At 43.5% G+C, this 26,590-nt stretch overlaps 3 protein-coding genes across 4 annotated transcripts; 2 read left to right on the top strand and 1 right to left on the bottom strand.

Annotated features, from left to right (window-relative positions):
- The first annotated feature begins 993 nt into the window (after window positions 1-993).
- On the top strand, window positions 994-2,458 carry LOC139417954 (zinc finger, HIT-type containing 3). Its single transcript, XM_071166976.1, has 5 exons — window positions 994-1,140; window positions 1,355-1,392; window positions 1,563-1,631; window positions 1,858-1,944; window positions 2,131-2,458. Exons 1-5 carry the CDS (start codon window positions 1,073-1,075, stop codon window positions 2,298-2,300), a joined length of 432 nt encoding a protein of 143 aa, XP_071023077.1. The 5' UTR covers window positions 994-1,072; the 3' UTR covers window positions 2,301-2,458.
- LOC139417950 (unconventional myosin-XIX) lies at window positions 2,431-21,252 on the bottom strand. Its single transcript, XM_071166972.1, has 24 exons — window positions 20,979-21,252; window positions 19,319-19,472; window positions 18,820-18,968; window positions 17,795-17,908; window positions 17,510-17,642; window positions 17,219-17,288; window positions 16,867-16,969; window positions 15,017-15,113; window positions 14,538-14,614; window positions 14,336-14,426; window positions 13,971-14,139; window positions 13,545-13,618; window positions 12,998-13,119; window positions 12,469-12,582; window positions 11,946-12,122; window positions 11,114-11,254; window positions 10,871-10,978; window positions 10,571-10,641; window positions 10,160-10,239; window positions 7,630-7,790; window positions 6,249-6,378; window positions 5,127-5,212; window positions 3,822-4,148; window positions 2,431-3,627 (listed from the first exon to the last, which is right to left on the bottom strand). The coding sequence occupies exons 1-24, from the start codon at window positions 21,024-21,026 to the stop codon at window positions 3,514-3,516; spliced, it is 2,910 nt and encodes a 969-aa protein (XP_071023073.1). The 5' UTR covers window positions 21,027-21,252; the 3' UTR covers window positions 2,431-3,513.
- A 92-nt stretch (window positions 21,253-21,344) lies between these two features.
- LOC139419401 (phosphatidylinositol glycan anchor biosynthesis, class W) lies at window positions 21,345-26,487 on the top strand. 2 transcript variants are annotated; one of them, XM_071169347.1, is made up of 2 exons: window positions 21,345-21,502; window positions 22,865-26,487. In XM_071169347.1, the coding sequence occupies exon 2, from the start codon at window positions 22,868-22,870 to the stop codon at window positions 24,362-24,364; it is 1,497 nt and encodes a 498-aa protein (XP_071025448.1). In that variant the 5' UTR covers window positions 21,345-21,502; window positions 22,865-22,867; the 3' UTR covers window positions 24,365-26,487. The 2 variants fall into 2 exon arrangements, with proteins under 2 accessions (XP_071025448.1, XP_071025449.1); XM_071169348.1 differs by having other exon boundaries at window positions 21,359-21,372.
- Window positions 26,488-26,590: the final 103 nt, after the last annotated feature.

Raw genomic sequence — 26,590 nt, 5'->3', positions numbered from 1 at the left:
AAATAAGCTGGGATCTTTTATTTCAGCTCATGAAACATGGGACCAACCCTTTACATGTTGCGTTTTATATTTATGTTCAGCGTACATGTACTGTAGTTCACTACTCCCCATCACTGACACATTTGGTATGAATCCCAAATGTCACCTCCAGTCACCTCACTCTCCATCTCCTCTCTCAGCCTCTTCACTTTCTCTATCCGTCTTTCCACTTCTTTCTCATTCATTTATCTTCTTCATCAGTAAGACTTTTTTTTCCTCTCTTAAGTCGTGCTCACTTCTTGCCAGTGCAACTGTCCTTGTGGCAGTTGGCCTAGTGTAACAGTATAGCTTCCGTCCCTCTCCTCGCCCCTAACCTGGGCTCGAACCAGGGACCCTCTGCACACATCGACAACAACCACCCTTGAAGCATCGTTACCCATCGCTCCACAAGGCCGTTAAATGTGGAAGACATATGCCAAGTCTAGGTCCAAAAGACTTCTCAACAGCTTCTAGCCATAATACTCCTGAACAGCTAATCAAATGGCTACCCAGACTATTTGCATTGTCCCCCTCCCCCCTCTCTCTTTTACACTGCTGCTACTCTCTGTTTATTATCTATGCATATTCACTTTAACTCTATCTACATGTACATACTTCCTCAATTACTCTTCCAAGCGGTGCCCCCGCACATTGACTCTGTACAGGTACCCTCCTTGTATATAGCCTCAATACTGTTGTTTTACTGCTGCTCTTTAATTATTTTTTATTTGTTCTATTATTTTTTACTTAACACTTATTTTTCTTAAAACGTCATTGTTGGTTAAGGGCTTGTAAGTATTCGGCGCTTGTGTGACAAATAAAATGTGATTTGATTCAATTGAAAGCATTCACCTGTGCCACAGACAACAGTAGGTATCCCCTCTATCTTTTACTTATTGTTACCAGCGCGACTGGGCGGTACTTTCACCGCTGATTACGTCACGCTTCTTTTCTTTTTTTCCCCCCCAACACGTGTCTGTTCTGCTAGCTAGTTAGCAGTCGACGCATGACAATTTTGTTCCACGTTTATTTTGTTTAAAATATTACAATCAAAATGCAGATCTGCAATGTGTGCAGTGGAGAGACACCCAAATACCGATGTCCGGCCTGTAGAATCAGATAGTGAGTATAATTTCTTCTTGTTTGTACTTCTGCTGCAGATTTTTGAAAAAACAACAACATTTTAACAGCTAACGTTAGCTATCGCTACTAAAGCTACACAATCTAGTTAGCTACCGTTACGGAAGCTACATTATCTCGCTAGCTACAAAACATGCGTTATGATTTGACATGTTCTGTTCCATATATTTTTTTTCTTTCGTCCTTTGTTTTTCAGCTGCTCTCTCAGTTGTTACAAGACCCACAAGGCCAATGGTAAGAACGTTGTTTTTTTTCCCATTATAGTAGTATCTAAAGTCTTGGAAGTGGCTATCATTCATAAATAACTTTACACATGCCTATACAGTATATAGCAATAACTGATAACATACGTTATCACACTTGTTTGTGACATGAGTCTACCATCATTGGTTCCTTTTCCCCAGATACCTGCCAGCCCCTAAAACAGTCAGTCCCTCCTCCCGTTCAAGACCTAAATGGAGCATACAGCAATGGTAGGACATGATCAATGTTATACCTAGAACCTTCTCATCAATTCCCAGGAATGTACTCGCGTTTGGTGAGATGTTCAGAAGTTGAACATTGCAGACAGAAATATGCTTTATTCGTTGGGACCCGTTTCCTCATTATCTCTCTCTCAGGCATCACATTTATATATCACATTTTTGTTTGAAGAGCTGTATGAAATACAGCAGTTTGATTATACACTCTGCTTGTCAGTTTCAGCAGAGGATCCCTGGACCGTTGAAGATCTCCTAGATGATGACCAGACAGATAAAGTACCACTTCAGAGGCTACGGCGATTAGGTGCGAAACGCCGTTGAGATTTCAGTTTGCACTCAACTTTCAAAACCCCGTTAACTTACTGGGAATATAAACAGTCACTTGGCTGCCATAGTTTCCACTAATACATGTATTAGTGCATGAATTGTGCTGTATGAAATGTTGTTCTGACATCTTTGCTGTAATATAGTTGTTTATGCTTCTCCACAGGCAAGTCGGAGGAGCTGAGAGAGCTGCTCCGAAACCCACATCTCCGTCAGCTGATGAGCTCTTTGGACGCGGCCGACAGCAAAGCAGACGCCATTAAGACCGCAATGCAAGAGCCTCTGTTTGTTGAGCTTTCCGATCAATGCTTGCAGATCGTTGAGAAAAACGATTAAAAAAATGTACTTGCAGACAGGGCCGAGCCGAATACACACCGAGTCCATAATTCATGTTCACTTTTCAATTTGACAAAAACAATTAAATCCTCAGTTTCTTTCTGTGTAAATATACAAAACTGTATACTTATTTGTTAAATATTTATTTTAACTCGTCTTTGCAATACTGTGGTTACAACTAGCTCAGTCAGATCTTTATATAGCTGTACCAAGAACCCTTTGAAACACCTGTTTGATAACACATTTGATCTGGGTATGGCTTTGAATACCCTTAATAAACAAACAAGATTGTTTAGTCAGTTCAAAATACAAACATAATTCAAGGAAGGATTATACAAGCAGTGGGTTACTAAAAAAAAATAATTGGTTACTCTAGTAGCAGATTGGGACAAGGCAACTATTGTGGCAAAATACAGATCAAAGGATACAATCCTTTGAGCATCTAGCATATAAACACATCTTGGCATTAAGCAAATGTGGCACAGCAATGTTTCCTTTCAAAATAAAGACAGCAAAAGGTTGATGTTTCTGTCGTGCCGTTTGGTTTAACACTGAAGCGATCAGCAGCAAACTGGCTGGCGTTGATCATAAAGCTTGTTCCAAGACATACTACTATTCCCTTACATGCAAAACACTGTAGTGTACCTCTAATAATGAAGCTTGTGCCATAAAAATAGACTGGATTTGGTGTAAATGCCCAGCGTTTTCCCCTTGATCTGTAGTTGACTTTAGCTAAAAATTATACTTAAATTTGGTCTGTGAGCTCAAGTGTACGGAATATAGGTTTAAAAAAAAAAAAAAAGTGGTTTAAACATGTATCCCTGATGAAAATAACAATTTCCCTCTGAAAACAGGCCCGTCAATAACTTAAAATGCAGCAATATCTAAAAAATTAAACATTTACAAAAGGAGTACAACAAATATCCCAAATGAACTGCTTCCTATACATAAATAAAGCCAAGTTCATCCACAGTACATTCTTGAGTTGAACGCCACAGATTTTGAGAAAAGGCACCCAAGTGGTCATAAAGCCTGAGACTTTCAACAATGATCTAAATATTTCCAATATGGCAGCTAAAGCACTACAAAACAATTTCTCCTGGTCCATTTATCTGTCTACAATACTTATAAAAATAAAAGGTGCAGTTATATGATTGAGGCAGCTCACTTAAAAGTGCTGGATATAAATTAGGAACATAGAATGGGATCCCACTCAGGTGCTCTCTAGCAGTATCTGGTTTAAGCCGGTCACTCCATCACGCTTGTGGTCTGGATGCAGATCAGCGTAGAGCAGTGGAGATCGCTGGTAGTGGAGCTTAATAGACCCCTAATGAAGTGGGAAAAGGACCACAAACAACAAATTCACAATGAAATTCAACAACATGTGGGAATTGTCTGGTTGAGGGGGTAGACCTAGGTCAAATGCATATATATTTTTTTATGTATATTTGAGGTGTGCTCGACTTTGCTTGCCTCAAGTATTACAAGTATTTGTCTGGAGGGGAGAGATCGTGGTCTTACCCTGGGCTGAGCCCTGATGGAGGCAACCCCCTGCTTGAATTGGTTGGTCTCCACCTTATAGTCCCCGCTCCTGAAGCAGTGTCCGTTGAGGCAGGCCATGACAGACATCATCTTCTGGAAGCCAGTAGCGGTCATGGACACAGTGATGGTGGGGGCTGAGGCCAGAGCCAAGCCCATGGGCCAGCCTCGCACCATGACGGGCTCCTGGATGCTGGAGAGCTGCACCGAGCCCCTGGCCCGGAGGATGGGGTCCAACTCTGTTGGCATAGCCTCCTGAAGATCCTCTGCGTCGTCCAGCTCTGCCTCAGCCAGGGAGTCCATCAGCGCCTGCAACACGAGGACAAAGGCTGTACAGTCACAACTCCTGTACTAGCTTTTCCTTCTTGCATGTCTGACAAGGACGGACCATCACGATAGAAAAAAAAAAAAAAAATGGACTTTGTTTTTAAAAGGGTGTATGGTGTATTTTCTCTGAATGAAGCATCCGTTAGTATTTAACATTTTCAAAAATCAAATGAATTCACTCCTGTAGGAAAGAAGAAATTCCTACATAGAAGAGACCGACCACTTGAGTTTAAACACCGTCCTGGAATTCAGACGGCGAGGATGGGAGCTAATTAATTCCAGAAAATCACGTGTTGCCCCCATTTTAAAATGGACCCTTTTTGTTTAACCAGGAACCATCCTTGGAGGTTAAAAACCCATTTTGTGCGAGGGTGACCCAGTGTAACGGATGTGAAACGGCTAGCTTAGTTAGCGGTGGTGCTAGTGTAACGGATGTGAAACGGCTAGCTTAGTTAGCGGTGGTGCTAGTGTAACGGATGTGAAACGGCTAGCTTAGTTAGCGGTGGTGCTAGTGTAACAGATGTGAAACGGCTAGCTTAGTTAGCGGTGGTGCTAGTGTAACGGATGTGAAACGGCTAGCTTAGTTAGCGGTGGTGCTAGTGTAACGGATGTGAAACGGCTAGCTTAGTTAGCGGTGGTGCTAGTGTAACGGATGTGAAACGGCTAGCTTAGTTAGCGGTGGTGCTAGTGTAACGGATGTGAAACGGCTAGCTTAGTTAGCGGTGCGCGCTAAATAGTGTTTCAAATCGGTGACGTCACTTGCTCTGAGACCTTGAAGTAGTGGTTCCCCTTTGCTCTGCAAGGGCCGCGGCTTTTGTGGCGTGATGGGTAACGATGCTTCGTGGGTGACTGTTGTTGATGTGTGCAGAGGGTCCCTGGTTTGCGCCCGGGTAGGGGCGAGGGGGACGGTCTAAAGTTATACTGTTACACTAGCGAGAAGCCAGCAGGACTTCTACTCACCCTCCATTTCCTCCAGGACCTCTGGAGGACTATGGCCGCCCTGTGCCACCTCCGGACCGCTCTCCTGACCAGCCATGACCGCACCACTGCAGGAGGAAGAGAGACGCAATCAGATAACGATACAGCCACAGAATTTAAAAAAAAAAGAACACTATTACATCGTATCTCTATAGATCCATCACAGACAACCGTGCATTCTAGACATGCACTATTTTTTTTGTTGTCTTTAACAGCTGTGTCAAACGCTGTCATCTGAATTAAAAGGGACACTTTATCTGGATTAAATCATCGAGATCTGATCACCAAAAGGTATATCTGGATATTAACATCAATGTGACTCAGAGGAAACATAAGGTCAAGGTGTTGTTCAGGTGAGCTTAAGTTGTTTATATTCCTTCATAAGGATTTAAGTACAGCAACCCGTAGTCATCTGAACAGGGTTGCAGGCTCTACCATCTGGTGCCTCTTGGCCAGACAGACAGGAACTGCCAGGCCAAGACGTGCCCCCTAGACAGGAACAGTCAGGCCAAGACGGGCCCCCTAGACAGGAACAGTCAGGCCAAGACGGGCCCCCTAGACAGGAACAGTCAGGCCCCCTAGACAGGAACAGTCAGGCCAAGACGGGCCCCCTAGACAGGAACAGTCAGGCCAAGACGGGCCCCCTAGACAGGAACAGTCAGGCCAAGACGGGCCCCCTAGACAGGAACAGCCAGGCCAAGACAGAACAGCCAGGCCCCCTAGACAGGAACAGCCAGACCAAGACGGGCCCCCTAGACAGGAACAGTCAGGCCAAGACGGGCCCCCTAGACAGGAACAGCCAGGCCAAGACGAGCCCCCTAGACAGGAACAGCCAGGCCAAGACGGGCCCCCTAGACAGGAACAGCCAGGCCAAGACAGAACAGCCAGGCCCCCTAGACAGGAACGGCCAAGACAGGACACAGCCAGGCCAAGACGGGACACAGCCAGGACAGACATCAGTGGAGCTGTGTGCCATGCAATGATCTCCATTTGCATAACAGAAGAAGTGGCAGACCCAGTTGGAGCGAGGCCATTGTTACGGAGCGCTATACTGTGACCTCTCCCGCTCTCACAGACTGCTAGGGATTTAGGTCTTGACCTTACCTGCTTGGATCAGGGTGACGGCCCGTCTCATGGCGTGACGTCTGCGTTGTTTGTGCCTGTGCCAGCAGCACTGGATAGAGAAGGCCCTCTGGGAGCACACCCGGCTCCTGTGTTCCTCCAGCAGCTCCAGCTATAGATTAGATCAGAACTGAGGATTAGGGTCTATCCCAGACTCAGCTCACAGTACACTGCTTATAGACAGGACAACTGTCTGGAGGTCACCTACGTTGATTTATAGTCTACAGGGGCCGAGCCATCAGTCTGTCATTCCCAGAAAACATCCTATTAAATTCTTAATTCTATTGTCAGTCCATGGTGACAAAGGGTCTGCTTTGACCTATCCCACTAGGCAGATGTCAGTTCAACGTTTAGTTTTGATTTACAATTGATTTTAGTTGTCAACTAATGTGAATTCAAGAAAACATTTGAACCATCTCATTGGATTTAGGTGAAGAAGACGTGTTCGAAATTCCTTCACGTCGATAACTTATTTTTTTTTGCAAATCCAGATCAGTTTTCCACATTGATTCAACGTCATCACATTGCTTTTGTTGCTTTTGTTGTTGTTGTTGTTGTTGAAAAGAGGTGGAAAACAATGTTGTTTCAACCCGTTTGTGCCCAGTGGGATGTTTTGAGTGTTTATGCTCCACTCAACAGTGTGACACTGTTACAGCGTATGGATTAGGGGCCTTAACATACGACTCACACTTACTACACTGAATAAAAATATCAACGCAACATGCAAAGTGTTGGTCCCATGTTTCATGAGCTGAAAGAAAAGATCCCAGAAATGTTCCATACGCACAAAAAGCTTATTTCTCTAACATTTTTGTGCACAAATGTGTTTACATCCCTGTTAGTGAGCATTTCTCCTTTGCCAAGATAATCCATCCACCTGACAGGTGTGGCATATCAAGAAGATGATTAAACAGCATTATCATTACACAGGTGCACCTTGTGCTGGGAGCAATAAAAGGCCACTAAAATGTGCAGATTTGCCACACAAGACAATGCTACAGGTGTCTCATGTTGAGGGAGCGTGTAATTGGCATACTGACTGCAGGAATGTCCACCAGAGCAGACATTGGTTGACTGATTAGCTGGACCTGGCTTCCAAGTGGGTGGATCTGGCTCCCAAGGGAAAGGCCTACACCCTCCCAGGCCCACCCACAGCTGCACCCCTACCCAGTCATGTGAAATCCATAGATTAGAGCCTAATGAATTTAATCATATGAACTGTAACTCAGTTAAATCGTTAACTTTCTATTTTTGTTCAGTATACATAACTGGACTTCTCAAGAGTATTAAATCTCATTGATTTGATAAAATCCCAGAAGTAAATTCAACCAACTATGATGCTGAAGACCAATACAGCACTGACCATGGAATTTGTCAGGAACACTTTGGTCCTGCCGCAGTGCACCAGCGAGCTGCGGGCCTCGTCGTCGATATGGCGCGAGGCGTCGAGAGAGTGACTTAACACCACCCTGAGAATATCGGCCACAGCCGAACCGAGAGCTTCCTTGTTGTCCGCCTCCAATCCTGACAGAGAGAGAAAGAGAGAGAAAGAAAGAGAAAGAGAGAGAAAGAAAGACAGAGAGAGAGAGACAGACAGCGAGAGACAGAGACAGAGAGACAGAGAGACAGAGACACAGAGAGACAGAGAGACAGACAGAGACAGAGAGACAGAGAGAGACAGAAGGGTTAGAGACATAAACAGACTGACATCTATATGAAGGACTGCATATAGACACACACAGCAGAGTTCAACACATCTTACATGTCAATCCATGACACCATAGTCTGCACGGTCCTGCAACACTGACCAGATTTCTAACCACAGCTGATCCTCTGGTCTAAAAAAAATATCCCAATGCCCCAGGGCAGTGAGTGGGGACATTGCCCTGTGTAAGGGTGCCATCTTTCGGATGGGACGTTAAACGGGTGTCCTGACTCTCTGAGGTCATTAAAGATCCCATGGCACTTACAGTAAGAGTAGGGGTGTTGACCCCGGTGTCCAGGCTAAATTCCCAATCTGACCCTCAAACCATCACGGTCACCTAATAATCCCCAGTTTACGATTGGCTCATTCATCCCCCTCCCCTGTAACTATTCCCCAGGTCGTTGCTGCAAATGAGAACGTGTTCTTACCTGGTAAAATATGAAGAAAAAAAATGATAATTATTTTGATTCAAGGTAACACTTAAAATGGTTGCTTCAAGGTTAAAGTGAATGTTGTTGACCCATTTGGTTTCCACTGCCAAACCCCACAATGAATACCCATTTGGTTTCTACTGCCAAACCACACAATGAATACCCATTTGGTTTCAACTGCCAAACCACAAAATGAATACCCATTTGGTTTCTACTGCCAAACCACACAATGAATAGCCATTTGGTTTCCACTGCCAAACCACACAATGAATAGCCATTTGGTTTCCACTGCCAAACCACACAATGAATAGCCATTTGGTTTCCACTGCCAAACCACACAATGAATACCCATTTGGTTTCTACTGCCAAACCACACAATGAATACCCATTTGGTTTATACTACCAAACCACACAATGAATACCCATTTGTGTATTTGAACACTTGATGGCATGCCTGTAAACCATGGTATGAGGCAAACCTATGTAGATGTTGAGCGCATACCATGGTATTTAGGTTCTAGAGCTATACCACGGGTTCTAGAGCTATACCACGGTATTTAGGTTCTAGAGCTATACCACGGGTTCTAGAGCTATACCACGGATTCTAGAGCTATACCACGGATTCTAGAGCTATACCACGGGTTCTAGAGCTATACCACGGGTTCTAGAGCTATACCACGGGTTCTAGAGCTATACCACGGGTTCTAGAGCTATAAAGTGTCACCCCATAACAATGGACAATTAGCATAAAACATATTTCCGTTCTGGAATTACAACCAAATAGCGTCAACTTGACCGCGGGACAGATCATTCATTTTGACAGCAAGTCGGAGCAAGCCGGGAACGTCAAGAGAAGGAAATAGCACAGCATGCAATGAAGAAATTGCGTAAGCATGCGTTTTTTTTACCTGAGATTATAAAATTGTTGGAAACGTATTTTAGAAAAAAGTCAACTCTAAGGAGCTCCAGAGTAGGAGGGGAGAGTACAGGATCAACTCTAAGGACAGGAGAGCTAGCAGAGAGAAGAGAAAAGAGCCATCAGCAAGAGAGAACAAAGATAGCAGAAGCCCCTGCTGTATTCATCCTGATAAAACTTGCATATGACCAAAGAGTTCACTATTCAACAGTTTGTTTTCTTTGGAGTCAGAGCCTTCGGAAAGTATTCACACCCCTCGACTTATTCCATATTTTGTTGCGTTATAGCCTGAATTCAAACTTGATTTAAATATACTTTATATAGAGCTTTTCACACCTGGATTGTGCAACATTTGGACATTATTCTACTCAAAATTCTTCAGGGTCTGTCCAATTGGTTGTTGTTGATCATTGCTAGGCAACCATTTTTCAGGTCTTGCCATAGATTTTCAAGCAGATTCAAGTCAAAATGTGGAGAATGGTGCTCCGTAATGTGTTGTGTTGGATTTGACACGAACATAACACTTTGTATTCAGGATAATTAAAAAGTGAACTGCTTGGTCACATTTTTTTTTCAGTATAACTTTATATAGTTCCTTGTTGCAAACAGGAAGCCAGTTTTATAATGTGTTTTTAATCTGTACAGGCTTCCTTCTTTTCACTCTGTCAATTAGATTAGTATTGAGAAGTAACCACAATGTTGTTTATCCATCCTCAGTTTCCTCCTACCACATCGATTTAAAACTTTTTTTTTTTTTTAAATAGTTCAAGTTTAAAGTCACCATTGGCATAACACCAACAAAACACTACCTACAGTACATGTCTCCTGATGTCAGACTTACCTTGCTCACCAGCTCCTTGACGAAACAGTGTCAAGTTGGAAATCAGTCCATAACGCTGTGTGAAACTCGTATAGGGAATTCTGCACAGAGGAACAAAAAAAACAAAGTGAGATGGAAAGCGGCAGTCTAAATCAAGAGGAGATTTTGTTCAGTATAACCCTCGTCTTTCTGGGTCAGTGGTACTGATGACAGTGCCTCTTGTGTAGAGGTTCAAGCCCAGTTCAGGAAAGGGATCTGCTCTCTATAGAAATGCAAAAATCCAGAAAACCAGGCTGGGAGATCCCAGGAACTAGGAGGGAATAAGCAAGGAATCCAGAATCCTCCAACCAGGATTTCTGGAAAACCTGGGAATGTTACTTGAAATTTGACACCCCTAACTCTGAACAATACACCATCCTCCTCTGACCTTACCTTATTGGAAAGCCTGCTGCACTGATGTGTATGGTCTCTACAATCCCACAGGCCTCCAGTTGCATAATGACCTAACAATGAAATCATAAAATGAATGAAGTCATAAAATATAGCTTTATAAGAGAGAGTTGTAGAACATATTCAATTAAAAAATACAATTTGCCTAGTGACCAATATCGGAGTAATCAAATGTCATGATTGTGTTCCAAGAAGACAAAAACATCTACTGAACAAAGACGTGATGATGATTGATGCGTTTTCATGGTTTGTTACCACGTCAAAGCAGTCTCTTTCTCCTACCTCCTCCTTTTTGAAGGTGAGAGGGCTGCAGTCTGTGTTGGGTTTGATGCAACGGGTGTAGTGAGGAGTGGTGCTGTGTAGAATCTTCATTAGGTTCTCCAGAGAGTTCTATAAGGGAGACAATTACCATCCAGAAAATATGGAACAAGAATCTCTGAGGAGTTCTAGAACAAGTGAACGCAACAAATAGAGATCAACAATTAGAACAGAAGGATTCCTAACATCTAGGATGGTTTGCCTCACCTTGAACTTGGAGACCACAGTGACCACTTGTCTGAGTCCCCTGGTGCCTTGACCCACTGGGTCTCTGTCAGCAAACAACTGGTGAAGCAGAGGGTTCTCAGACTTCTGTAGCAGGTGGATTAGTTCTGGGGGCACTGGGTCCTATAGAAGGGAGAAGGGTGCTTTCAGTGTGAGTCTTCTCATGAAATTAAGTCTTGCAATGTCCTTTGGCTCTGAAGTACAGTGCATTCAGACAGCATTCAGACCCATTCACTTTCTCCACATGTAAATTGGATTTCAGTTTATTTTATTTTTTTATACATTTGCACAAAAAAAAATAAAGAAAACAGTTTATGCTTTGTCAAAAAAAAAAAAAAAATCAATTTTAAAATAAATGTGGAAAAAGTCAAGGGGTCTGAATACTTTCCGTTTGGTGTTAATTAAGTCTCGCCACGAAATTAAGTCTTGCAATGTCTTCTGGCTATGAAGTATGTAGGGCTAGCATCTTTCACAGACTTCCATACAGTAGTGTGTGAATTGACAGTTATCCATTATAGAATCAGCACAGGGGAGTCTTGTAAATACATTTTTTAAAAAGTGTTTTTTTGCGATCAACTAATGAAATTTATTTTATTTTACCTTTATTTTACTAGGCAAGTCAGTTAAGAACAAATACTTATTTTCAATGACGGCGGTAACTGCCTGTTCAGGGGCAGAACGACAGATTTGTACCTTGTCAGCTCGGGGATTTGAACTTGCAACCTTCCGGTTACTAGTCCAACGCTCTAACCACTAGGCTACCCTGCCGCCCCAAATGATTAGCAGCACCTTCCACAGCATCGTTCCAACGTACCTTGTTCTTCTCCATCATGCCTTCTATCTGGTAGGAGACTTTGCCAGCATAGTGAGCCACAGTGAAGTGGGGCTGCTTGCTGAACTTGTCCCAGCTCATACTGCCGTTGTCAGACAGCTCTTTCTCCAGACGAACCCTGAACTGCTTGGCGTCGGAGGCTCGGTTGAGAAGGCATTCCTGAATTGATGGATGGGTTAACAGACAGAGACATATGAGTAACATAAATAACCAAAAGAGCTTGATATATTGTTTCTGTAAAACAAAATAAAATAGAAACAAGGTAGCTCTAACGCAGTATTCTAGAGCGGTGGATCCCAACTCCGGTCCTCCAGTACCCCCCCCAACAGCACATATTTGTGTTGTGACTCTGGACAAACACAACGGATTCTACTTGTCACCTAATCATCGAGCCCGTGTTGAAATCAGGTGTTTCTGTCCGGGTCTGCAACAGAAATGTGTGCTGTTTGGGGGGGGGGGGGGGGGATACTGGAGGACCGGAGTTGGGATCCACTACTGTACACACCTCATTGAGGAGAGAAAACACTCCGATGGGGATGCCCTCTATCAGATCCAGACAACCCTGGTTGTCCTGGTATTTCACAAACGACCACTCCAACCCTTCTGAGACGTACTCCTCCTAAGGGCGAGAGATTTCACTGTTGAGTACTAGATAACCAAGACGGCACTAGGTAACCAAGACGGCACTACATAACCAAGACGGCACTACATAACTAAGACAGCATTTTCTTGTCCTCCAAAGTGTTACACGCCCTCTGGCTCATTCAGAATGGGAAAATCCAGTCTAGTTCTACACAGATTAGCGCCCTGAGACCGGAGGCTAGAGCCGTACAGCCCCCAAACAACTCTGGACCTTGAAGCCAGTCTCCCTGCTTTTTATCTCTTCTTCCATTGTTCAATTAATATATCAGGTAGAACAGAAAATCCGCCGGCGCCGTACTTCGTAGGGTCAGAGGTTAATACCCCTGATGTAGAGTGTAAAACTAGAAAAACACAGTTCGCTATTTCAACTTGAATTTAGCTTAACAAGCTACCTGTTGGGCTTTGAGATAGTGAGCTACAAAGTGCTGCTGCAGTTTCTCGTTGGCGTAGTTGATGCATAGCTGTTCTAGGTTGTTACACTGAAAGCACTCAAAACCATAAACATCCAGCAGACCTAGAGAGAGAAAGAGAGACAGAGCCACAGAGAAAGAGAGACAGAGCCACAGAGAGAGAGAGACAGCCACAGAGAGAGAGAGACAGAGAGAGAGAGAGAGACAGAGAGAGAGAGAGACAGAGAGAGAGAGAGACAGAGCCACAGAGAGAGAGAGACAGAGCCACAGAGAGAGAGAGACAGAGCCACAGAGAGAGAGAGACAGAGCCACAGAGAGAGAGAGACAGAGGAAATGTAATTAATTATATTTAGCAGACGTTTTAAATTGAACCCACTATACCGGTGTAATTACAAAGGAAAAGTTAACCCCCCCCCCCCCCAAAAAAAAGGTCAGGTTCAGCTTAACCAGATTGACAAGTAAACAAAGCATTCCTTTTTAATTATTAATATGGGAGATATTACGTCATTTAAAAAAAACACCTATTTACCTATGAAATTACACCAGGTCGAGTTGTCTGCACATATGCTGTCGTTGATGAACGTAACCAACCATTCAAATAATCTGTTTGTAAAAATAAAAAAAATTTAAAAAAAGAACATTCAGTACACATTACACAAATGGTTGATTCCATTGTAGTTACAGTACACATTAAAAGGGTGTGATATTTTCAGAATGAAGTTGATGAGGGAGAGGACAGGCATGTCTTTCATCCCAACAGACAAGAGCTGGACCTCAGCCCAAACGCATGTTTCTAATAAGTATAACCTCTCAGAACCTACTTTAGGGGAAAAAAATGTAAAGTTTTCAAAATCACAACCTCTAAATATTTATGACAGATTTTTTTGTTTTTACTTAGGAGTGATTATAAACGAGGTTATGAAGGAAATATGTCCTCTCGGTTGGTCTGACTCACTGTGCATAGATGACCTTTGCGAGGCAGTCCCTCCTGACACTGCAGTCTGCCAGGGAGCAGGGCTTGAAGAGAGCACTCTGCTTCCCTGCCCTCAGGGTGCGTACCCTGAGGCATGTCTGCAGTTCCTCCACCGGGACACACAGCAACGATGCACAACGATGCATAAAGTCTACAGGATGAGACAGGAGGATCATGTAAAAAACGGTCTTCAAATAGGACTCATTGATTGTTGAGACCACGTTGGAGCTGAACTGATGTCTGAAAAGGTTTGAGAACGGAGTCAGACAACAGTTTCAATTTAACTGAATTGAAATCTAAAATGCCAGAAAGGGAAAGTTGATCTAGTGAAATATCAGATTAAATACCTTTGGATTTCTCCTCGAGGTCACAGGGTTGCGATTCATCCATGGCAGAACAGAAAGTCACGTTCCCCAACTGAAGAAGACCTGCTAGTATCTGTTAAGACAACAGGAAGTTGTGGTAGAAATATATTTATGAGTGATTATGTGGAGAGGGTACAGAATCTTCTTCGGAATCATTTAGGTGATTTAGTTTATATCCTTCTACCCTAAATATATGTCCCTGCTTCTCTGCATTGATGCCCAGGTGTACCATAGCCTCTACAGTCTCATCAAAACAATCCTCTGCAAAACAAGAAGACAGAGAGAAGAAGAAGAAGAAGACAAAGAGAAGAAGAAGAAGAAGACAAAGAGAAGAAGAAGAAGACAAAGAGAAGAAGAAGAAGACAAAGAGAAGAAGAAGAAGACAAAGAGAAGAAGAAGAAGACAAAGAGAAGAAGAAGAAGACAAAGAGAAGAAGAAGAAGACAAAGAGAAGAAGAAGAAGACAAAGAGAAGAAGAAGAAGACAAAGAGAAGAAGAAGAAGAAGAAGACAAAGAGAAGAAGAAGACAAAGAGAAGAAGATAAAATCAGAAACTGGGAACACTGACCTGATTAGAATAAAAATACATGGTACCTTTACATTCAATACGTGCAACCGATTAGAAGCTATTTGTTTAGAGGAGGATGAGGACACAACAAATGTACCTTCCAATGTCTTTTCAGCATTTGGAAGCCAGGCAAAACGTTGGTCATGTGACATCTTCCACTCCCTCCTCTGCTCATCACTGCCTCCTGTCATCATCTGAACAGAATGTCAATACATATATATATATACACTGCTCAAAAAAATAAAGGGAACACTTAAACAACACAATGTAACAACAAGTCAATCACACTTCTGTGAAATCAAACTGTCCACTTAGGAAGCAACACTGATTGACAATAAATTTCACATGCTGTTGTGAAAATGGAATATACAACAGGTGGAAATTCTAGGCAATTAGCAAGACACCCCCAATAAAGGAGTGGTTCTGCAGGTGGTGACCACAGACCACTTCTCAGTTCCTAAGCTTCCTGGCTGATGTTTTGGTCACTTTTGAATGCTGGCGGTGCTTTCACTCTAGTGGTAGCATGAGACGGAGTCTACAACCCACACAAGTGGCTCAGGTAGTGCAGCTCATCCAGGATGGCACATCAATGCGAGCTGTGGCAAGAAGGTTTGCTGTGTCTGTCAGCGTAGTGTCCAGAGCATGGAGGCGCTACCAGGAGACAGGCCAGTTCATCAGGAGACGTGGAGGAGGCCGTAGGAGGGCAACAACCCAGCAGCAGGACCGCTACCTCCACCTTTGTGCAAGGAGGAGCAGGAGGAGCACTGCCAGAGCCCTGCAAAATGACCTCCAGCAGGCCACAAATGTGCATGTGTCTGCTCAAATGGTCAGAAACAGACTCCATGAGGGTGGTATGAGGGCCCGACGTCCACAGATGGGGGTTGTGCTTACAGCCCAACACCGTGCAGGACGTTTGGCATTTGCCAGAGAACACCAATATTGGTAAATTCGCCACTGGCGCCCTGTGCTCTTCACAGATTAAAGCAGGTTCACACTGAGCACATGTGACAGACGTGACAGAGTCTGGAGACGCCGTGGAGAACGTTATGCTGCCTGCAACATCCCCCAGCATGACCGGTTTGGCGGTGGGTCAGTCATGGTGCGGGGTGGCATTTCTTTGGGAGGCCGCACAGCCCTCCATGTGCTCGCCAGAGGTAGCCTGACTGCCATTAGGTACAGAGATGAGATCCTCAGACCTGCTGGTGCGGTTGGCCCTGGGTTCCTCCTAATGCAGGACAATGCTAGACCTCATGTGGTTGGAGTGTGTCAGCAGTTCCTGCAAGAGGAAGGCATTGATGCTATGGACTGGCCCGCCCGTTCCCCAGATCTGAATCCAATTGAGCACATCTGGGACATCATGTCTCGCTCCATCCACCAACGCCACGTTGCACCACAGACTGTCCAGGAGTTGGCGGATGCTTTAGTCCAGGTCTGGGAGGAGATCCCTCAGGAGACCATCCGCCACCTCATCAGGAGCATGCCCAGGCGTTGTAGGGAGGTCATACAGGCACATGGAGGCAACACACACTACTGAGCCTCATTTTGACTTGTTTTAAGGACATTACATCAAAGTTGGATCAGCCTTTAGTGTGGTTTTCCACTTTAATTTTGAGTGTGACTCCAAATCCAGACCTCCATGGGTTGATAAATTTGATTTCCATTTATCATTTTTGTGTGATTTTGTTGTCAGCACATTCAACTATGTAAAGAAAAAAATATTTAATAAGAATATTTCATTCATTCAGATCTAGGATGTGTTATTTTAGTGTTCCCTTTATTTTTTTGAGCAGTGTATATATATATATATCACACACTAAATGTATTGATTGACATGTACAGAGGCCAGGCACACACACATAAGATATTACTTAACTTACAATTAACCAGAGTTAATTAACATTAACTTTCAATTCATCTTTGTAGTCAAGAGTGTGTCTTTTAACTTGCCTGGTAGAATATGTGAAAGTTTCTCTCATTGGCTGGTTGTCCAGCTACCCTGGTCTTCTCCAGTAGGTATGTTTGCACGGACGCTCCCACCAGCAGCTGAGACCTGGACAGATGACAAAATGACATTTGACATGCAAGTTGCATCGTCAGCACAAAACAGCCTTTTCCAGTTAAGATTTATTGTGACGTTCTCATACCTCTGTCAACTTATTTACTAGGTGTCTGCAGTGATAGCATAATACTCTGCTCTCAGATCTGTCGGTGCCATCTTGTCAACTATTATGGTCACAGTCATCAATGACCACTTGGCTAAACAGGACTGATCTAGAATCAGATAGACAACCAGACATACCGGTTGAGCTGGAGCTGGATGTACTTCCCAAAGCGGCTGCTGTTGCTGTTTCGTAAGGTGCAGGCGTTGCCTATATAAATAGGGGCCCAGTAAGTAAACAAAGCATGGAATGAGCCCATATAGCAACAACAATCATCATGTCAATCGGACACATCAAATAAATACCACATTGATTAGCTAGATCCAGGCATCTTTATCCCAATATTGGCTAAGTTGTTGATGATTGCGTTTAAAATAATAATAATAATAAAAAAGTTGATATTAGAAACTAAAAATGCTTTCCAGTCTCACCAAAAGCCTCCATGATTGGGTTGGAGTCCAGTACCCTCTTCTCTATCCTCTCCACGGTGTCCTGACTCTTCATCAGCGAGGAAGACGCTGCTACAGTGGCATAATACTTCATAAGGCAACGAGAGGTCCATGTCTGGTCAAGAACAAAGAGACAGTTGATCTGAAATAATTCAGGGTACTTTTAAAAACAAACAAAAAATGTTACACTTCCATTATTGACACTTCATAACAGTGTAATAAAAGAGCGTAGACATTTTATATCCACCATTATTGATGACGTTGTACCTTCCCTGCTCCGCTCTCTCCGCTGACCACCAGAGACTGGTTCACGGGCTCCACCTGGCCTTGTACGTTTCTGTAGGCCTCCTCAGCCACTATGAAGATGTGGGGTTTGGACTCCTGGACAGACAGAGAAAACATTTATTAGAGACAGTTGTAAGAATTCATGAACTGTGACTCCTTTCCGTCAGCATTTTTTTTATTTAACCTTTTATTTAACTAGGCAAGTCAGTTAAGAACTAATTCTGATTTTCAATGACAGTCTAGGAACAGTGGGTTAACTGCCTGTTCAGGGGCAGAACGACAGATTTGTACCTTGTCAGCTCGGGGATTTGGGTTCCGGTTACTAGTCCAACGCTATAACCACTAGGCTACCTGCCTCCTCTACACTCTAACCATTAGGCTACCCTGCCGCCCCTACACTCTAACCACTAGGCTACCTGCCCCCCTACACTCTAACCACTAGGCTACCCTGCCGCCCCTACACTCTAACCACTAGGCTACCTGCCGCCCCTACACTCTAACCACTAGGCTACCTGCCGTCCCTACACTCTAACCACTAGGCTACCTGCCGCCCCTACACTCTAACCACTAGGCTACCTGCCGCCCCTACACTCTAACCACTAGGCTACCTGCCTCCTCTACACTCTAACCACTAGGCTACCTGCCTCCTCTACACTCTAACCACTAGACTACCTGCCTCCTCTACACTCTAACCACTAGACTACCTGCCTCCTCTACACTCTAACCACTAGGCTACCTGCCTCCTCTACACTCTAACCACTAGACTACCTGCCTCCTCTACACTCTAACCACTAGACTACCTGCCGCCCCCACACTCTAACCACTAGGCTACCCTGCCACCTCTACACTCTAACCACTAGACTACCTGCCTCCTCATATTTTTTAACTATTAAAACATTAATTTACCCAACTTTGTTTCATGTGTTTATATATATATATATGACATTCTATAAACCAAAAAGGCCATGATAATACCATTGATAAACAGACTAATGGTTGTACAGTACCTGTGGCTGTGGAGCACAATGGTATTCCTTCATCACATCCAAGGAATAGAGGTCAGGGACTGGCTGGAAAGGGTTGAGGGCCACCAGGGTACAGCCAGCATGGGTGTAGAACACCTTCGCCCTGTACCTGGCTTGTAGGCATTTCAGCACTAACCACAGAAAAACACACAGGGATTTACACATGGAACACACAGGGATTTACACATGGAACACACAGGGATTTAGGCAGAAAAACACAGGGATTTAGGCAGAAAAACACAGGGATTTAGGCAGAAAAACACACAGGGATTTACGCAGAAAAACACACAGGGATTTACACATGAATTAACAAGAAAACAGAAAGTAGTAAACTAGTAGCTAGTTTGTTAAAAAAGGAACCACCGTTTAAAGTCCCTCTGAAATATATGTCAGTTGCAGTTCCAAAGCGAAACAAGCCTGACTGCTGTTGAGTCATGTCTGGCTCTCTCCAACACAGAGGTAGCCATGGCTTTGGGCCTACCTGTTGTTGGGGTCACGGGGTTGACTTTGGTGAGGTCGTCGTAAGTGTGCAGTTGACCCTCGTCTAGGAGGAAGGCCTTGACCTCTCCCTCCAGTGAGTCATTCAGAGACTTCCTGTGAGCAAGTCCAGACTTCTTCCTGACTCCTCCTTTCACCTGTGGTAACCAAGGGAGAGGACCAGGGTAAACACCAGAGGCCTGTACTATTCCACAGGAACGCAGGTCTGTATCATAACAGGCGTTAGCATTAAATGAGGGCTTTGCACTGAGATTAATCTAAAAAGACTTTTAAACAATTACCGCTGAACATTTTACAAAAACACATTTACTTGAACAGACTGGCCTACGGGACAAACCAGACTGGCCTACGGGACAAACCAGACTGGCCTACGGGACAAACCAGACTGGCCTACGGGACAAACCAGACTGGCCTACGGGACAAACCAGACTGGCCTACGGGACAAACCAGACTGGCCTACGGGACCGGGACAAACCAGACTGGCCTACGGGACCGGGACAAACCAGACTGGCCTACGGGATCGGGACAAACCAGACTGGCCTACGGGACAAAGACTAACTGCACCACAGCTTCAGTCAGGAAACTACAAAAACAGCTGTAGGTTAAGTCGATTTACATTCAACAAAATAAACGTTTAATCTCCAGCTAGCTTGCTTATCCTAAGTGTCTAGTTAGTGTGTTCTCTAGACATCTTTATTGGATTGGTTAAATCCTACCAAATGCTTGAAATGGTGCTCAGTTAAATATAGCTCTTTAGTCTGGCAACAGATGTATTTAATATGTGCATTTTGCATACAACGTGTGCAGAGGCATATTTTATTTTTTAAATGTACATACATACCATCAGCGTTGTCGTGATACAATTGTTTTACCTTATCATAAAACAATCATGATCTATTTACGCTATTTGTCATGTGAAACTGTGTAGCTTCAAATCACGTGTTTTTTTAAAGCCATTGTTACACATGAAAATGTTCGTTGAGCACTAGATAGCATAAAAGTATGAGGCTATAACGGGGTGCATTTTATGCTCCGTTGTCAATGTTAAAATGTATTTGTATTCAATTGGATTGTAACAAGTGATGATTGCTGTCAGTAAAAGGTTGAAAATAACTGGTCTTGGAGATTTTTCAAAAGGCTGAATGAAGACAACTCTAGATTATCGAATTTTGTCAATTCTATGAAACTGTGAGGAGATTCATGACAGTTACAGATTAACTGTTGCATATCAACATACATGAGCTACACAGGTGTGGCAACAGCTAGGCAAAATGTCACTGTTCTAGACCAGAGTTTCCCAAACTCTGTCCGTCCGCCCCCCCGGTTTGCCCTAGCAATACACTACTGATTCAAATCATCAAAGCTTGATAATGAGATGGTTATTTGAATCAGCTGCTGGGGAGAAGAAAATAAAAAACGTGCCCCAGGACCAAGTTCGGGAAACCTGGTGTAGACAACATTTCTTTATGTAACGCTACACTCTGCTGAACAAGCCCCTCTACGCAGAACAGCATCAATGCAAGATAAAGCCGACTTTAGTTCATATTCAGACGTCGATTCATTGAGAAATGTGGAATTCATTAAAAACACTTTAAATACAGCTAACTACCAAAGTTTTCAAAAGGCCCCCTGTTGTCTCCTACCTTTTCCCCGTGTCCATTTCCTATGCGCTGACTCCTCTCAGAATTCATGGATTTTGGAAGTTGTCCCCGCCGCCCTTGCGAAGAGTAGAAAAGGCAATGCTGTTAATCAATGATTTTCCCCCCTTTGACACCAGGCACAAGTGAATCAGACTTTAATATAATTTAGACGTGTCGGGTGCATAGTCTGTCTTGACTATTCCGCCGCCCTTTGACATGGAATGTGAAACTTTCCCTATCCCTCTGTGATAAAATGCCACAGTGAAGGACAAAAAACACTTAACCCGCCTCGTTTTGCTCACACCGGCTGCTGAGACATGGGCATAGTACGCACACTCTTCGTGACGTAGAACACAGAAACGCCCAGCTGCAGAACGCGGAAGTAAGAATTCACCAGGTTGTGGTAGCTTTTTAAATACATTCATCGAGGATGTGGGCTACATTTTATATCCGATTAATCTAGGACGATTCATCTATTATAAACAGAGATTTGTTTTGAACCAGGCTAGCTACCGAAGTAAAGTGCGGTAGGTGGAAAAAAAATGATCTAGTCTTTTCTGTGTGTTTGTGATGTTAGCGCCAAATGCTGGCTAGCCAGACTCATTGTCTCATTGAGGCGTAAATGATTTTCAATCTTGTAATCACATTTTGTAATGAAATAACGAGTTGGTTGGCATAAAAGTAAACTTATATTTGCTTGTACTTTATTTATATATATATATATATATATATATATATATATATATATATATATACTGCTTAGCTATCTCCTCATGCAACAGTCTCAACTGGATCCTGAGTAGGCTCCCGGGACTGCAACTCAGTGCTTGAGGCGTCACTACAGACCCTGGTTCGATCCTGGGCTATCACAACCGGTCGTGATCGGGAGTCCCACAGGTCGGCGCACAATTAGCCCAGCGTCTTCCGGTGTAGGCGTCATTGTTAAATAATAACTCGTTCTTTTAACTGACTTGCCTAGTTAGATAAAGGTTTAAAAAACATTTTTAAAAACTTTGCTATGTTCAGCTCTGACTTCACCTCATTGAAGTTGAAATTAAAACAGTCATGGTGCTTTCAAGACAATTGGGAACTCAGAAAAAAACAAGGTCAAATCATGACGTCAGTGGTCTTCAGGTCGGAAAGTCTGAGCTATAGAAAGATGCCCTAGTTTCCGACTTAGAATTCCGAGTTGGATGACCGTTCCAACGATTCCACGCTCGTCCCCCCCCCCCCCCAGTTCCCAGTTGTCTTAAACGCACTGAAGTCTAAAGTAGCCACCCTTCGCCTTGATGACAGCTTTGCACACTCTTGGCCTTGATATTTTTTATTGAATTGACAATTTTACTTCTAAATACTACCACAAAGATGATCGCCGGTCCACCCACCGTCAAATGGACATGTCTATTCTATTATCTATATTTCTATTGTTTCCTATGGAGGAGAGAGTTTAATTTAAAACAACAGATATTCATGTCAACGTTCTCTGATGTGTGGACCTCCAACCATCTTTGTGGTACCATTTTGAAAAGGGTATTCTCACCCTGTATTCAAGAGCATGTGTCTCAACCGATGGCGGGCACAACACGCCTCTTGGATGATGTAAAATATGGTCTAAGCAACAAGATAATAGAATATGAAAAAAATCTGCGTTTTAGATAATTGACATTAAAGAAAATTAAATAAACACATTTTATTTGGGGTAATGGTTAGGGTAATGGTAGGAGGTTAGGGTAATGGTAGGGGTTAGGGTAATGGTAGGAGGTTAGGGTAATGGTAGGGGTCAGGGTAATGGTAGGGGTTAGGGTAATGGTAGGAATGTCCTTATCCTGATGGCTACTGTCCAATACTTTGAGGTGTTGGAATGATGATTTTCTTTTCCTCCTTTGTAGGAAATGTCAAGTCAGAAGGAATTGAAGGAGGCGTTCGTCAGCAATCTGAATGGGACCAGCCTTGGGGAAGTTGCCCTGGGCTCCTTTCTGGCCCCACTGTGCCTGATCAGCCGAGGACTGTTTCTGATTCTATACCATCTGGGTAGGGGGGCGCTCCCCCTCCCCTGGATCGCCCACCTCGTCCTGGACTTCTCCATGATCATACTGCCCCTGGTCTTATCATGCACCGTTCTGAGTGACATCCTTCACCTAGTCATCCTGGGCCTGACTGTTGTGTCTGGGGCTGTGCTGTGCTATATCTACCGTACCAAAAGGCCAACCAGGCCCAGTGCAACTTCTAAGGACACTGCTGCCAAGAGCTTCTTCCAGAGCCATGTTCAGTGCGACCAGGTGCCCTTTGTGACGATCTTTCGAGTCCTGGTCAATGTGAAAACGGCCATTAGCATTCTAGCTGTCGACTTCAGCGTGTTCCCAAGACGCTATGCAAAAACGGAAACCTATGGAACGGGGGTTATGGACTTTGGTGTTGGAGCCTATGTCCTCGCCAACGCCCTGGTCTGCCCAGAGGCACGGAGGAAGGAAGTCTCAGGATCCAAGTTAAGCCAAGTGGTTAAACAGCTCGTGTCTGTCTGGCCCCTGGTCATTCTAGGCTTGGCCAGGCTGGTGAGTGTGAAAATGTCTGGTTACCACGAGCACGTGTCTGAGTACGGCGTGCACTGGAATTTCTTCTTCACCTTAGCCATAGTCCGAGTGGCGGCCTCTGTGCTGTTGGCTCTGTTCCCTGTCAACGGGTCATGGCTCCTGGCCCTTCTGATTGGAGGACTTTACCAAGTGACCCTGGAGATGTCTGGACTGAAGTATTCCATCATCCACAACAATGACAGGACGGGAGGTTTTCTGCAAGCCAACATGGAGGGGGTTTCATCTGTTGTGGGCTACATAGCCATCTATATGGCAGGGGTCCAGATTGGACTGTATGTAATGCGACCAAGGACACAGGTCAAAGAGTGGATCGGAGTGATTTGGAATCTCTTATTAGGAAGTGCTGTGTTGTACACTGGCTTGATCCTGTGTCAGGCCTCTGTTGAGCCAGTGTCTCGCAGGATGGCCAATCTGCCGTTCTGCCTCTGGACCGTTGCCCAGTCGATGTTTTTCTTGTCCTGTTTAGCAACTGCCGATGTTATTTTGTTTTTTATGAAAACGGTATCAGGTTGCGTACTGGTGTCGTCTTCCTGGTATCCTTGTAGAAAGGAAGCCTCTGTATCTGAGGAGAAAATGGAGAAAAAAGTTCAGGGACTTTGTCTCATTCAAGCTGTGAACCGTAATCAATTGTTGTTTTTCATGCTTGCCAATTTACTGACTGGAATCACAAATGTGCTAGTAGATACATTCAATAGTAGTGGTTACATTTCTGTGTGTGTTTTGCTGTCATACATGTTCATAAATAGTTTTGCAATATATATTTTACATCTCATGAAAATCACAGTAAAATTCTGGTAAGCACAGTGCCATTCTCTTTACAATGACTGCCTGTTCTTCTTATTTTAATTAAGTCGTAGACTTATTCCAATACACTGTAGTGTTTTTTTTACGTTTTCCAATTTATAGTTGGTGTTAAAGGTCCCGAACAGTCATTCTGATTTCCATGTAAAATAGCCTTTTGAGTAACTTAAATATCACCCATAATTTAATTAAAAAATGTTCTCTCATGGCTAACTACCAGGAAGTTAGAAAATACAGGCTGGGTGGGCAGGGATCTTATATTCATGAGCTCCCCTTGACAGACAGGTCTTTGAAACGCCTACGCCAAGCAACGTGGACACAGTGTTGCAGTAAAATCATCTCAAGCTAATTTTGGTGAAACTCAAAACATCCCTAACCACGTTTTGATCCAGTTTTAATGTGGGTAAAGTCATACCGTATTAAAAGAAAACCATGACAGCTGTGATGAAAACTGGTAGTTTCAGGACAATCTTTGTAAATGCCGACAGAATTTGTTCGTCCGACATGCCTGGGATCTTTTTGTGCCTGTAAAATTAATTATGTGAGAAATGGTGTTGGAAATGCCTTTATGTGCAAGAATATCAAAGGTAACTTGGAGTCACTCGATGATATGTTGTGTGGTACGCCCACTATGACCTCGGGAACCGTGCAGTTTATTAGGCTACAGATTAAATGAATGATGATGAACTTCACAGGGTGGTGAAAGTGCACGTGATGAGTTTATGCACAAAGTAAGTATTTGGATTTACTTCGTTCAATTTTGCACAGTAGCTACACCTAATGGAAACAGGTTATTTTTCCTTTAAATTATTATTACAGATATACTTAATTTACTTGTGTTGTTCAAACACTATTGAATTGAGAAATAATACGTGTCAGATTCACCAAATGTATTTGTGTTTCTAACACAGAAAGCATGCAGTTTATTAGGCTACAGATGAAATAAGTTATGATGAACCTCACAGGGTGGTGAATGTGCACGGTGATGGACTTGATGCTCCTTTCCAATAAATATCGAGGGTCTTATTCTGGTGACATGATGATCGATACTTGGCTGCTGTTTAACAAATACTCTTTTTTTAATCCCATCATGTAGACTATACCCACATTGTATCTGCCAGCTGTTGGCTGGAGCGCACATGCCAAGACCAGAGGGCACAATCCCTAATATAACGCTAAATGTTTTGCTACAAAACCTTCAGTAGAGTTGAAAATGTGATGGAAACCCATTTAGCTTGTATTTTTTATTTGGTACGTGGGGATTAAACAGCAAAAGTAATTTTGATGTGCACTACGTCATCACGCACAGCCAGGTACATTTGATGGAAAATACGTGAAAATCGGTCGCCATTTGGATGAAAACCTAGCTACTGATGTCAATTTATTTTATGCTTCTCCCGTTTGGCATGTCTAGCAGCATTGACGGATGTATTGACGACAACTGTGTCAGAGTTTTGAACTAACCTTTCCTCCCTTCCTCCCTCCCTCCCTCCCTCCCTCCCCCTTCCCCTCCCTCCCTCCCTTCCTTCCTTCCTCCCTTCCTCCCTCCCTTCCTTCCTTCCTTCCTCCCTCCCTCCCTCCCTCCCTCCCTCCCTCCCTCCCTTCCTCCCTTCCTTCCTCCCTCCCTTCCTCCCTCCCTTTTGTTCCATGCTGGTTGCAGACCTAGCTAGACAGTAATTAGTTTATACCTTACACAGATGAAGACCTAGCTAGCCAGTAACTAGCTAACACCGGTATCTTCGCCATAGACGAATAGTATAAAACACGCCTTCTCCGATGTTGGTCACAAGCGGGTCCTTATTTAAGAGAATATCATGTTACCATTGGTGTGTTAAAATTAGAATTATGGTGATGTCAACCTATCCCCTTAATAATCCCGCCTCCTGAATCCAATGCGTTTGATATGGGGAGGGGACCAGTAACTTTATGATCCAACTTTATCAATGTAATTTTTCATAATTTGGTCATCAATACTTTGGTCTGGTTTCATCCAAATATCATCACATTTCGTGAAAAACATGATTTTGACTGTTTATGACCTTTAAAGCAAAAGTTGCCATTGTAAATATTATGCAAATATGTTGTACAAATATGATCTCTTGATAATAAACTGCTTTGAAATGTTCCGTTTATAATTCACATGTAATGTCACTTTGATCAAATATATTATCATAGAGCCAGCCAGGAGAAAAAACAGACATTCATCTTTACTGTTTAGGTCCA

Source organism: Oncorhynchus clarkii, chromosome 10 (assembly GCF_045791955.1).
Source record: "Oncorhynchus clarkii lewisi isolate Uvic-CL-2024 chromosome 10, UVic_Ocla_1.0, whole genome shotgun sequence".
Classification (NCBI taxonomy): domain Eukaryota; kingdom Metazoa; phylum Chordata; class Actinopteri; order Salmoniformes; family Salmonidae; genus Oncorhynchus; species Oncorhynchus clarkii.
The sequence above is the reverse complement of the archived record's forward strand: the minus strand, read 5'-3'. Positions and strand labels throughout refer to the sequence as shown.

Bases quoted from the DNA above. Each gene is read 5' to 3' on its own strand.
- LOC139417954 (XM_071166976.1), top strand. From the start codon at position 1,073: ATGCAGATCTGCAATGTGTGCAGTGGAGAGACACCCAAATACCGATGT. The intron at 1,141-1,354 runs GTGAGTATAATT...TTTGTTTTTCAG, and splicing joins CCGGCCTGTAGAATCAGATA to CTGCTCTCTCAGTTGTTACA. The intron at 1,393-1,562 runs GTAAGAACGTTG...CCTTTTCCCCAG, and splicing joins CAAGACCCACAAGGCCAATG to ATACCTGCCAGCCCCTAAAA.
- LOC139417950 (XM_071166972.1), bottom strand. From the start codon at position 21,026: ATGAATTCTGAGAGGAGTCAGCGCATAGGAAATGGACACGGGGAAAAG. The intron at 10,642-10,870 runs GTAGGAGAAAGA...TTTCATTGTTAG, and splicing joins TCACCTTCAAAAAGGAGGAG to GTCATTATGCAACTGGAGGC. The intron at 10,240-10,570 runs GTAAGGTCAGAG...TCCTCTGTGCAG, and splicing joins GCAGCAGGCTTTCCAATAAG to AATTCCCTATACGAGTTTCA.
- LOC139419401 (XM_071169347.1), top strand. From the start codon at position 22,868: ATGTCAAGTCAGAAGGAATTGAAGGAGGCGTTCGTCAGCAATCTGAAT.